Source organism: Pinus tabuliformis, chromosome Q (assembly GCF_031772625.1).
Source record: "Pinus tabuliformis cultivar Carrire ecotype Pingquan chromosome Q, CPIR1, whole genome shotgun sequence".
NCBI lineage: Eukaryota > Viridiplantae > Streptophyta > Pinopsida > Pinales > Pinaceae > Pinus > Pinus tabuliformis.
Window position 1 is genome coordinate 522,598,481 of NC_142296.1, and position 13,954 is coordinate 522,612,434.

A 13,954-nucleotide genomic window follows, 5' to 3' on the forward strand; every position below is an offset into this window, starting at 1 on the left:
TATTGAGTTGGTGATTTCATTCTCAAGTCTGCATCTTCTTTGACATCTGAAGCTGGCCTTTTCCCATAGTTGATTGGCCAAGGGACAGGAGTCCAGAAGGTGTTGGAGAGTTTCCTCATGGGAATTGCAATTAAAACAAATGGAGGGGCCGTGAAAATTTCTACTCCCGAGTTTGTCCCATGTTAGAATTCTCTGATGTCCTACCAACCAAAGGAAGTAGGAGATTTTGGGCGAAGAGCCAAAACCCCAGATTTTGCTCCAAATTGGGTCCTGGGGAGCAAAACTATTGCAAATGATTTTGTAGGCCTCAAATGTGGTAAAGGCTCCTTTAGGCTGGTATCCCCACCTTAGAATGTCTCTGCTTTCATCATATCTGATTCTTCTTTTGCGCAGTTCCCTATCCATCTCCTCAACAATTTGGTGATTTCCATTTGTGATTACTTGGTTGCCCTGTTTCCAATTCCTGAAGCCTTGCTCTGTTTCCTGAGTCCAGTAATGCCAAATCTTTTCTTGTTGTTGCTCCTCCCTAATGAGGTTCGGTGGTAGGTTAAGAACTCGACTGAGTTGAGGCATTTGATTCCAGGCATCTGTCCAGAATCTTGCAGTATTACCATTTCTTACCTCCCAAAAACTGTGCTTCTGTATCAATTGGAAGTGTTCTTTGGCTGCATTCCAAATTAGCGAGCCTTTGTCATTGGGAGTGAACCTGATGAGCTCTTCCTGGGGTCGGTGATTGGCATACTTGGCCGTCCAAATTGTGACCCAAGGTTTTCCTGGGTTGGTGAGCCATTGCCACCATATTTTAGGTCCCATGATGGCGTTGCTATGCTCGAGATCTCTTAGGCCAATGCCCCCTTTTTCTCTGGGCTTGTAAACAGTGCTCCATTTTACCAGGGCCCATTTTCGATTTGTTGCGGTATTTCCCCAGAGGAATCCTCGCTGAAGATTCCTTATTCTTTTTAGGACCCATTTTGGCGCAGCTAGGATAGAGAATAAGTATAGCGGCATTGCTTGAAGGACAGACTTTATGAGCATTGCATGACTGACTAAGTTCAGATCCCTGTGCGACCATAGGTTGAGACGGGATTCGAGCTTCTCAATTAGATTACGCCAAGAGGAATGCTTGATGGCTGAGACAGTGAGGGGGGCTCCAAGGTATTTGGAGGGAAGAGTAGCAATAGGGAATCCCAGGATTCGAGCGATTGCAGTCTTAACAACAGGAGGGGTGTTAAAGAAAAAGATCTGCGATTTTGAGCTGTTTATGCTGGTTCCAGAGGCTTCAGAGAAGTCATTGAGCACGTCTTTGAAGCTTGAGGCCTCCTGGACAGAGGGGTAACCGAAGAGCATTGTGTCATCTACAAACTGCTGATGAGAAATGGCAGGAGAGTGGTGAATGGAGAGGCCTTTGAGCTGTTGAGAGTGGAGGGCTCTTTTAATGTGACGACCCAGGCCTTCAGCCATTAAAACAAAGAGGAAGGGGGAGAGGGGATCGCCTTGCCTGATTCCACGGGAGGGAGAAAAGGGGCGTGAGGGGATCCCATTCACGAGAATGGAGAAGAAGGAGGAGGAGATTAGACTCATAATCCAGCGGATCCACATGGGACAGAATCCGAAGGCAATTAGCATTTGCTGTATGTAAGTCCAACTGAGCTTATCAAATGCTTTAGAAAGATCAAGTTTTAGGAGCATACCTGCCTGTTTGGAGTGCTTGAGGGAGTGCATGATCTCATGCGAGAGGATAATGTCATCCATGATCTGTCTCCCTTCCACATATCCAGACTGTTCCAGAAAAATGAGCATTGGCAAGAGGGATTTTAACCTATTTGCAATGACTTTAGAGATGACTTTGTATATGACGTTGCATAGAGCAATCGGCCTGAATTTGTCCGGGGTGATTGAGTCCACCTCTTTAGGGATTAGGGCAATGAAAGTAGAATTAAGTGAGGGAAGCAGCCAATGATGTGCACGCGATTCCTCTACCACTTGCCAGACTTCCAATTTTATCAGCTCCCAAAAATTGTGGAAGAAAGTTGTGGTGAAGCCGTTTGGGCTAGGAGCTTTTCCATCTTTGAGCTGGGCCATAGCGATATCCACTTCCTGAGTAAGAATTGGACGGAGGAGAAGTTCATTATGTTCCTCCGTGATTAATTTTGGCACATTGTGAGTAATTCTATCAATTGCAGGTCGCCTGTCTATTTCAGGCTCTTAATGAACTTGCTTGAAGTGATTAAGGAACTCCTTCTCAATTTCCTCATGTTGTTCTACCTTTTCCCCTCCTTGTTTTTGAATGAAAGGGATGTTATTGTGCATTCTTCGTTGAACAGTGGTTCGGTGGAAGAATTTGGTGTTTTGTTCGCCCTCTTTCAACCATCTAATCCTAGATTTTTGCTTCCAATATATCTCCTCCTGCTTTCTTCTCTCCTCCAGCTGGTTGTGGATGCGCTGCTCCTGCTCTAGGGTTCTTTCTGTGTGTCCTCCTGTGCTTATTTCTTGCTGTAGTTCCACCAATTCCTTGTTTAGGTTATGTTGCGCCTTAAAAATGTTTCCAAAGGTCTCACTATTCCATCGCTTTAACTTGAACTTTAAATGTTTGAGTTTCTGTTGGAACTGGAACATCTTGGAGCCTTCTGGCGGAATGAAGGTTGTCCAAGTTGTGTTAACAAAGTCTTTGAAGGAAGGATGGGTGAGCCAGAATTCTTCGAAGCGAAAGGGTCTTCTAGTGGTGCTGCCAGGACGTTGCCATTGAAGAGCAATAGGCCAGTGATCCGATCCTGAGTGGGGAAGAATGGCCGCTGATATGTCTCCTCCCAAGTGAATCGAGTTGTCTGAAATTAGAAACCGATCCAGTTTGGAGGCAATTTGATGCCTTCCTGCTCTTCGATTGCTCCAAGTGAAAGTGCCATTGCAAAAATGCAGATCTATTAGAGAGGTGTTCTGGATGAAGTCTTTGAAATGGGTGTTTTCCTGTTCCAATCTAGTTCTTCCCCCAATCTTTTCCTCCAATTTGGTGATCATGTTAAAATCCCCCCCTATAATCCATAGCGGGTGCCTTCTATTGATATTCAGTGCTTCTATGGTGTTGAGGAGAGCTATTTTGTTTCCTGCTTCCTGCGGGAAGTAGACATTCGAAAGATTTCCATGAATATTGGTGCCAATAATGTGGAATGCAGCCTGGATTAGATGATGAGAAGCGTGGAAATCCGAGAGAGTAAGCGCTTGTGTGTTCCATGCAATGGCGAGCCCCCCAGATGCGCCGGATGCATCCACTGCCACCGATTGACAACCTGGCCATGCCTTAGAGAGAATATTACCTAGAGTTGAGCTGTTACATTTGGTTTCCTGGAGAAAGCATATTTGTGGCTTTTCCATTTTTATCATATTTTTTAACATTCTGAGTTTTCTTGGGCTATTGAGCCCCCATAGGTTCCATGAAATGAGCTTCATGATTCACTATTGATAGAGGGCTTGTAGTACTTCGTCAGCTTAGCATACCTGCCTGAGTCCACCAAGGATTTTCCCTATCGCTATTGTTCATTGGAGATCAGTTCTTCTTCCCCTTTTTTTGGAATCTTTTGGGGGAGGGTCTATATCCCATTGACTTCCTGATTGGATGCCGAGCTGTTGCTGATGATAAGCCCTGGAGATGACCACTTCCAGTTTGTTAAGCTGAAGCTCTGGGATACTTTCGTAGGCCTTCTTTTTGCATGCTGCTTCTAGTTCTAAAATATCTAGTCCATTCAGATCTATGCTTTCTGGTTCTTCCTCCATCTGTTGCACTTGGCTATTTCCTTCTGTGGGAATCTCTAAGCTTTGGAGGGGATCTGAAGTTCCATCTACTTCCATTTCATTGTCTTTTTCTACATGTTTCTCTCTACCTTCCTTGGGGTTTGCTAGGGTGACTTTGGGGGATTGGGGTTCAGAGGGATGAGCTGAAGGAGGTGGCTGGGCGGAGGAGGAGGGGAGAGCAGAGCTGGGCTTAGAGAACGAGATTTTCTCTTCCGTAGATTGAGCTAGAATTTCAAAGCTGTTTCTAACCGCTGGATCAGAGGTATTGTCTTGCTGGGGCTTTTTCCCTGCTGTAGGTTTTTTGTGCGCTCGTTTGCGGTTAGGAGCTTTGGTGAAGCCATCATGGGTCAGAGAGTCTGAGGGGGCAGGAGCATTAGCTTTGGCATTTAGGGGACAGTCTCTGAAGAGATGCCCGATGGCGTGGCATTTACGGCATCGAAACGGGACATGTTCATAGTCTAAGGGTTGAAGCCATTCATAGTCACGATGAGAGAGACTTACCGAATCTGGCAGAGCTTTGTCCAGGCGCATAAAGACGCAGATGCGGGCGTATGATGTATATCTTCGCATTTTTGTTTCTTCTGCCGCCTTTATGTATTCCCCTAGACCATTTCCTATGTCTTTGAGAATATCTTCATCCCAGTACTCATCTGGAAGTGAGTACATTCTTATCCAAACTGGCGCCCAGGTGAGGTCTTCCTTGTCCGGATTAAATCTGGCTGTCCATTCCCTTAAGTATAGACCAGCTGAGTTGAAGAAGTAGGGTCCTTCAACCAGGATTCTGTATTTGTCTTCCAGGCAAAAGAAAATCTCAGTGAAGAATCCTTTCGGGCCTAGCTGCAGAGTCACATCTCCTTTAGGTTTCCACTTCGCTGCAATCCAACCATATAGGGCTTTTTCTGTCGGCCAGAACCCTATAAATTTCCCAATGAGGGCATGATCTCTCATATATTGGATTCGTTCTTCTATTTTCTGTCCCCGACAGTTCTATTCTGGGCCGATCTGTTGCTATTGGTTTGCATGTAGTCGAGGAGACCTTCGGAGCTCCTTCTGGTTTGTCCTTCCGTCCAGGTATTCCTTCTGTCTTGTCTCCCTGACTGCCTGTTTCAGTGTGCTCATTCCGTTGCGGGATCTCCTTGTTTATCACTTCCTCATTGACCGAACCAAACAGAATCGTCCGTTCAGGTCCTTGCTGCGGGTTACTTGCTTTGGGGGAGGGCGTTGACGCCCCCCCCTGGGGAATGTCCATTTGCCTTTCGATCCGTCACTGAACAGCTGAGTAGCGACGGAGCAAGAGGTCAGGTCCGTGATGGCTTTCTGAGCAGAGCAGACTGCGCCGTCTGAGATGCGGTCAGAACCCTAGCAGTCGAGTTCCCAGCCGATACGTTTTCATTGAAAAGAGTTCGCTTTGTTTCCATAATTGCCACTGTGCCTTCTCGGCAGTTTGTTTCAACATCATACCTTGAAAAGTTTGATCCCGATTTCATGTTTTCATCATCCCTAGTCCCCGCAGATAGCTGCTCCAAATCCTTTGACAAAATTGCATGCTCTCAGATTTTTTTCTAGATCGTGTAAAGGAAGCCAAGTGATACAAAATTTATTCAGAATACATTGATATTTGGTCATGGATATTGACATATTTTGAGCAGGAGAACTAACATTTTTTTTACCAATAGGATATTAATATTTTTTCCAATTGAAAGAAATTTCATATATGATTTTGTTTGGGATTAAACCAGAGTAAAGACGTTAATATATCTATATCTAAAAAAACTTTCCCATAACCATTTAAAACTGATTTACAATCAGAAAACACATCTCATATGATGAAAAGATTTCATTGTTACAAATTGAAGTTATTGTAAATCAGAAAACACATCTCATATGATGAAAAGATTTCATTGTTACAAATTGATGTTATTATATGCATTATAATGTTAATTGCAAATTTATAAATGTTCCGAAAAAAAATAATTAAAATCAAAATTCTGAAATATTCTCAAAATCTATTGTTAATATAAATTAAACACACGATTAGTCACCTGAAATCTGAAAAAACAAACTACTAACTACTACTCACCTGAAGAGATATTTGATGGGCATATGATACGCAGAGAATGGTATCTCCATGTTCATTCTGTAGGAAGAAATATATTATAAAAAAATTGTATACCGTACGAACCTATACGATCTTATGATTAGACAAAATATAACATGTACTGTAAAAATATTAAAGATTTAATTAGATTCGAAAGTACCAAAAATTTGTGCACTGCTGGAGGATTGATAAAATTTATAAATTCATCAATATTCATGTCCCGCACGTCAGTAACAGATGCGACGGCAATAAGAAATAACAGTAAGCAAATAAGACTCCATCGACAATCCAGAGAAGCCATTTCTATGTTGGAAAAAATGAGGCCTAGCACAGCTCTCAAGATTCAAACATCAGGCTTGGAACAGCTCTCAAGCGTACATAAATTTATCTGGAATTGTTTGAGATTGCACAACAAAACTGGTACCAAAAACTACATCTTCACACTTAACTATTAAAACACAGCCTTTAGCCTTGGGACTAAAACATTGCCCTGGTTACAAATAAACCTCTGTTACAAGCCCATGGGGTAAACTTCTGTTACAAACCCATGGGATACAAAGCTTAATATAAAGAAAAAGGAAGCTTTTAAACCAACCATATCAACATTTTTAAATATATTATTATCTGTCATTAGTGGGCTGTCAAGGAATATAAATCTTTGCATGGTCTTTCTAAATCTCAAGTCTAAAGTATGAAGACCAACTAACAAATTTGGAAAAAACATTGCATTTAAACCAATATGTGGCCATGCCAGGACAAACTGTAATTTTCATTATTGCCTGGATTATCCAGTTATCTACTGTGACGTCCCGTTTTAGTATGTGAATCTAACCCGGGTTTTTCTATGTACGATTGGATTTTATTTGACTTTGAAACGAAGAAAGTACAGAGTTACGTTCAAACCAATATGTGGTCAGGCCAGGCCAAACTGTAATTTTCATTCATGGCCTGGATTGTCCAGTTATCTACTGTGACGTCCTGTTTTAGCATGTGAATTTAACCCGGGTTTTTCTATGTACGATTGAATTTTATTTGACTTCGAAACGAAGAAAGTGCAGAGTTACGTTCAAACCAATACGTGGCCAGGCCAGGCCAAACTGTAATTTTCATTCATGCCTGGATTGTCCAGTTATCTACTATGACGTCCCGTTTTAGTATGTCAATTTAACCCGGGTTTTTCTATGTTCTGGGAGTTTCAAAACACAGTGCGAAACGGAAATGCAAAATTATTAAGCGTATTTTACGGTCGAAATACCTTTCCAACCCTGGTTGAGATGGCACAGCAACTTAACTCTCAACGGTAAATTTGTAAACTCATACCACATGGTAGAAATGATGCTATAGAAATTCGTGGAGTCATACTACATCGTTGAGACGGCACGACAACTTACCTTTCAACGGTGTTGAAATTGTAATTTCAACTACCGCTACAGTTGAATAGTGGCGTGCAGTTAATTCCGGAAACAAGGGAGTTTATTCCCCGCACCACCTTTCACGCGGAGTGGTATTCTTCGCGAGGGCTCCAATCACATCCGGCTATTGACACGTGCCCACAGCACTGTTCCAAAACCACTCATTCCCCGGAACGTAAAGTTCGATTAAAAGGGGCTCCCGAGGAATTAATGATAGCCATCCGATTAAATGAACGGGCCTGCACTATTTGAACTTGCGTGAAGTGAAAGTTTTGTTGACCACCGGTTTTGTCCATAAAACAATTAAATGAAATTAATGCAAATATACTTTGGTGGGTAGATATAGGTGAAGTATTTAAATTTTTTTTTTTTTTGTTATGTTGCCAGTTGACTATGTAATGTTTTGTTTTTAGTTGTTATGGAGTATTGTATGTAGTTGCATATGTAATGAAAAGCTGGCGGTAGCGAATGAAAAAAAGGGATTGTTTTTACAGCAGGTTGAGCACATGGAAAACGCAGCAGCGTAAAGGGAATGTAAGTTAATTTTTGTTGGTTGAATGTAATGCAATGAAAATAGAATACTTAGCAGCGTGAGAGCGAATGAAGAAAATCTTTTTACACACAGCAGTGTGTTGATTTTTATAGCAGAGACAGAGTATTTCTTTTAGTAATGCACAACAGTGCAAAGTAAGGGAACAGAGCAGTGTATTCTCCAGTGATTGTTGTAATCCCTCTGTGAGAGGAAGAAGTTTGTATCAGGCATTTTATTAATGAATACAAGTTTTATTTGTATGTGGAAAACTCTGTCTGCTCAAATTTTTTTTTGCTTTTTTGTGTAAAGATCCTGTGCAAAACAGAGCATTTTCTCTGTTCATTTTTGTTTGAAATTTACCAGAAATTTCCAACATGGTATCAGAGCTTGTCCAGGCTCTTTGAAGGTGTCAAAGAAGCTGAAGGAAGGGTTTCTTGCTGCAGCAGCTTCTCCAGCAGAGTGAAGACTCAGTCAAAGAATCCAAGGTATTTCACAAGCTAGTTTTTTTTGTGTTGCTGTTAAAGACAGTCAGTGATTTTTAAATACATAGTCAAGTATTCTGAAGCATAGTTTAGAGTGCAACAATGGCTGGCTCCAGCATCAGCACAAGCACTAGCATGGGTATCTTTAATACCCAGCTCCCACAGTTTAATGGTAAAAACTATGACTATTGGGCAATAACTATGAGAACCCTGTTTGCTTCTCAAGATTTATGGGAATTAGTTGAAGACAGTTTTGAAGAACTAGCAGATGAAAATGAGTTTAATAGGTTAACTCAGGCATGGAAAGATCTATTGAAGAGCAATAAGAAGAAGGATTCCAAAGCTCTCATATTTTTGTATCAAGAAGTGCATGAGAGTGTGTTTCCAAGGATAGCAGCAGCCAAGACATCCAAAGAAGCATGGCAAACTCTCAAGACAGCCTATCAAGGCATGGAGAAAGTGAATACAGCAAAACTACAGTTGCTGAGGAGAGATTTTGAGAATCTATGCATGAAGGAGTCAAACAATATTGACTCATTCTTCACACAGGTGATTGGTCTGGTCACACAGATAAGGTCTCATGGAGAGATTCTTGAAGAAAGGAGGATTGTGGAGAAACTGTTGAGGGTCCTACCCTCAAAGTTCGATGTGATTGTCACCACCATAGAAGAGACAAAGAATCTCACAAACTTCACAGTTGATGAACTACATGCATCACTGATAACACATGAGCAGATATTTAATAGAAATGAAAACTCATCTCTAGAGCATGCCTTCAAGACCCAGATGTCCTTTGGAAGAGGAAGAGGTCAAGGCAGAGGAAACAAGAGAGGAAGAGACAGAAGCCAAAACAGAGGTGGAAGAAATAGTCCAGAAAATGCTCAAGGAAGAGGCAGCAATCCAAATCAGAACCAAGGCCAAGGCAATAGCCAGCAAAGTGGACAACATCATGCTCAAGGACAAAGGTATGAAAAATCCAATGTCTAATGTTACTACTGTAAAAAATATGGGCATTATGCAAATGAATGTAGGAAGAAGCAACATGATATGAGTAATAGAACTAGTGCAAATTTCACTAGTGAAAATATCAGCCAAAATAATTTGTTTTTAACTTGTAACATGGCTGAAGAAAAGAGTGATGATGTATGGTTTCTAGACTTCAGTTGCAACAACCATATGACATAAAACATAGCCCTGTTTTCTATGCTAGATTAGAGTGTGAAGTCACAAGTCACACTAGGAACTGATAATAAAGTTTTTGTTATGGGAAAATGAGAAGTAGAAGTCTTAACAAACAAAGGTGAAAAGAAAACCATATGAGATGTTTATTATGTTCCTGGAATGAAGTGTAACCTCTTAAGTATTGGACAGCTTGTTCAAAAGGGTTACAATGTTTTCTTTGTGAATGATGTATGCACTATCATGGATAGAGCACCCGGCAAACAATGTATCGCTGAAGTGAAGATGACAAGGAACAGGATGTTCCCTCTCAGAATGAAGGCAGATTTAAAAAATAAAGAAGTAATTGCAGCAGTGACTCAAGAGGCTTTCCAAAGCGAACCAAAGGATGAAAATTGGTTGTGGCACTTGATATTTGGACATCTCAACTTTGGAGGTCTTAATTTGTTGAGTAGAAAAGGAATGGTAAGAGGATTACCATTGATAGAGAAACCAGACAGCCTTTGTGAAGGTTGCATCTTGGGGAAACAACACAGAGAAAGTTTTCCATCAGGGAAAAGCATAAGGGCAAAAGCACCCTTAGAAATTGTTCACTCAGATTTATGTGGACCGATGCAAACTCCATCACTTGCAGGCAGCCACTACATATTAACATTCATTGATGATTTTACAAGAAAAACTTGAGTTTATTTCTTGAAGAACAAAAGTGAAGTGTTTGAAATATTTTGCAATTTCAAGGCACTTGTGGAAAACCAAAGCGGACTGCATATCAAAGTTTTGAGAACTGATAGAGGAGGTGAGTATATCTCCAAGGAATTTCTACGTTTTTGTAGAGAAAATGGAATTCATAAGCAATTTACAGCTAGGTACACCCCGCAGCAAAATGGAGTTGTTGAAAGGAAGAATAGGACAATCATGGACATGGCGAGGAGTATGTTAAAGGCAAAGCATTTGCCAAATGATTATTGGGCTGAAGCTGTACATTGTGCAGTGTACATTTTGAATAGATGCCCTACAAAAGCAGTGATGAACAAAGTGCCGGAAGAAGCATGGAGTGGGACAAAGCAAGGAGTCACCCACATGAAATTTTTTGGATGTGTGGCTTATGCACACATTCCAGATCAACTAAGGAAGAAGTTGGACAACAAAGGGGAGAAATGTATTTTCATTGGATACAGTGAGGAATCCAAAGCTTACAGGTTGTATAACCCATCCACCAAGAAGGTTTTTGTGAGTAGAGATGTTCAGTTCATTGAGGAGGAAGCTTGGGATAAAAGCATAGAGAAAACAATAAATGTTAAAAGCTCTTTGTCACGTGATGAAGATGATGAGGAGATGATTGAAATACATCCCCAAACAGCAGCACCAACACAAGGACAGCAAGGGACACCCTTGAGGAGAAATGAAAGTGCTTCTCCAAGCACACCACAAGGAGGAAATTCAAGTGCTTCTTCAAGCACTTGCACACCAAATGAAAGAGGTAAGAAGTTCATAAATTTAAGTGACATTTATGAACAAGAGGCAGCAAATGAAGGTATGAACTCCTTGTTTGCTTTATATTGTCATGTTGATGACCCTATTCATTTCGAAGATGCAATTAAGGATAGGAAATGGATAGAAGCTATGGATGAGGAGATCAATGCCATAGAAAGAAACAAGACATGGGATTTAGTTGAACTACCAAAAGGAAAAGAAGTCATTGGAGTTAAATGGGTTTACAAGACCAAGAGTAATTCTGAAGGCAAAATAGAAAGACACGAGGCAAGACTTGTTGTCAAAGGATATAAGCAGCAGTATGGTAGAGACTATGAGGAAACTTTTGTACCGGTTGCTAGAATGGAAACCGTGAGAGCAGTGTTGTCCATAGCAGCACAAAACAAGTGGAAAGTTTACCAAATGGATGTGAAGTCAACATTCCTAAATGGAGTGTTAATGGAAGAGGTTTACATTGAACAACCTCTAGGCTATCAAAAGAAAGGCCAAGAGCACAAAGTATGCAGATTGAAGAAAGCTCTTTATGGGCTGAAGCAAGCGCCAAGAACATGGTACAATAGGATAATTCCTATCTACTGGAAAATGAATTTGCAAAGTGTGAGGGAGAACCCACCCTCTACATCAAAGAAAAGGATGGTAAAATTCTAATTGTTGTGTTTTATGTTGATGATGTTATTTTCACAGGTAATGATGACTACCTTATTGAAATTTTCAAAACAGTCATGAAAGAAGAATTTGAAATAACTGACATGGGTTTGCTGAGATACTTCTTAGGAATAGAAGTAGATCAAAATGAAAATGGGATTTTTATCTCACAGGCGAAATATGTTAATGAAGTGTTGAAAAGATTTAACATGCAGGACAACAAGGCAGCAATCACTCCCACAGTGATGAGATTAAAACTCAGCAAAGAGGACAGCAGCAAGGATTTTGATCCTAGTTTGTACAAGAGCATAGTTGGCAGCCTCATGTATTTGACTGCAACTAGGCCGGATATAATGTATGTTGTTAGTTTAATTTATAGATTCATGGAGAGGCCAAAAGAAGCACATTGGCAGGCAGCAAAAAGAATTATGAGGTATGTTAAATGTACTAAAAGATTTGGGATTTTATATATTATTTCAGAATGTTCAGATTTAATTGGATACACTAATAGTGATTGGGCTGAAAGTGTAGGTGATTGGAAAAGAACATCCGGTTATGTTTTTCACATGGGTTCAGGAGCTATTTCATGGGCTTCTAAAAAACAGCCTATTGTAGCATTGTCTACAGCAGAGGCAGAATATGTGGCAGCTACAGCAGCAGCATGTCAAGCAGTTTGAATATTCACACTTTCACGCAGAGTGGTATTCTTCACGATGGCTCCGATCACAACCAGCTGTTGACACGTGCCCACGGCACTGTTCCAAAACCACTCATTCCCCGGAACTTAAAGTTCGAATAAAAGGGGCTCCCGTGGAATTAATGATAGCTGTCCGATTAAATCAACGGGCCTGCACTATTTGAACTTGCGTGAAGTGAAAGTTTTGTTGACCGAAGGTTTTGTCCATAAAACAATTAAATGAAATTAATGCAAATGTACTTCAGTGGGTAGATATAGGTGAAGTATTTAATTTTTTTTTTTTTTTTTGTTATGTTGCCCATTGACTATGTAATGTTTTGTTTTTAGTTGTTATGGAGTATTGTATGTAGTTGCATATGTAATGAAAAGCTCGCGGTAGCGAATGAAAAAAAGGAATTGTTTTTACAGTAGGTTGAGCACATGGAAAACACATCAGTGTAAAGGGAATGTAAGTTAATTTTTGTTGGTTGAATGTAATGCAATGAAAAGAGAATACTTAGCAGCGTGAGAGCGAATGAAGAAAATCTTTTTACACACAGCGGTGTGTTGATTTTTATAGCAGAGACAGAGCATTTCTTTTAGTAATACACAACAGTGCAAAGTAAGGGAACAGAGCAGTGTATTCTCCAGTGATTATTGTAATCCCTCTGTGAGAGGAAGAAGTTTATATCAGGCATTTTATTAATGAATACAAGTTTTATTTATATGTGGAAAACTCTGTCTGCTCAGAAATTTTTTTTTTGCTTCCCTGTGTAAAGATCCTGTGCAAAACAGAGCATTTTCTCTGTTCATTTTTGTTTGAAATTACCAGAAATTTCCAACAAACGGGAAATTTGTGAAGTCATACCACAGGGTTGAAATAATGCTATAGCAATTCGTGGAGTCATACTACATAGTTGAGACGGCAAGACAACTTACCTCTCAACCGTAAAGTTAAAAGGGAAATTTGTAAAGTCATACCACATGGTTGAAATGATGCTATAGAAAATTAGCTTGGTATTGTAGAATGTGAACATACTCAATTCATATTACACAGATCACAAGCACATGCGAAATAGAAATAAAGGAATAATAAAAGATTAGATTTTATCTGAAAGATTTTATTCTCCTACTATATATAGGTAGACTTTGAAACTACAATTTGTGCAATAGTATCAAATTCCAGAAATGCAGATTTGTTACATTCCTTCTCTTTTCTCGTGTGTTATCACAATGCTTCTCCTCGCCCCTTATTTCATTCTCTGTCTCAATCCTTTTGTGTTTTCCATAGTCGGCCATTTCTCTAATCCTCGCCATCCTCCTCTCACCAATGTGTCTGATCAACACGCTCTGCTTGCGTTCAAGTCTGCCATCACATATGATCCGTACCAATTATTAGCTTCTATGTGGAAACCAAATGTTCCATTCTACGAGTGGACGAGTATCATATGCAGCAGGGGCAGACACAGAGTTGTTTCCCTAAATGTTTCAAGCATGGGATTACAAGGTACAGTCTCTTCCCTTCTCGCCAATCTCTCATTTCTTAGAGTACTTAGCCTAAAGAATAATAGTTTCCATGGTCATAATCCCTATCAATTGGGAACCCTCTTTCACTTAAATATGCTTCGCTTGTCTCTGAATCAACTCCAT

The 13,954-nt window shown here is 40.4% G+C and overlaps 1 protein-coding gene across 1 annotated transcript; it reads right to left on the bottom strand.

The window, feature by feature from the left end:
- Positions 1 to 2,205: 2,205 nt before the first annotated feature.
- On the bottom strand, positions 2,206 to 5,035 carry LOC149220497 (uncharacterized). The gene is made up of 3 exons (XM_089387113.1): positions 4,807 to 5,035; positions 3,600 to 4,700; positions 2,206 to 3,284 (listed from the first exon to the last, which is right to left on the bottom strand). Exons 1-3 carry the CDS (start codon positions 5,033 to 5,035, stop codon positions 2,206 to 2,208), a joined length of 2,409 nt encoding a protein of 802 aa, XP_089243239.1.
- Between the last annotated feature and the right edge of the window lie 8,919 nt (positions 5,036 to 13,954).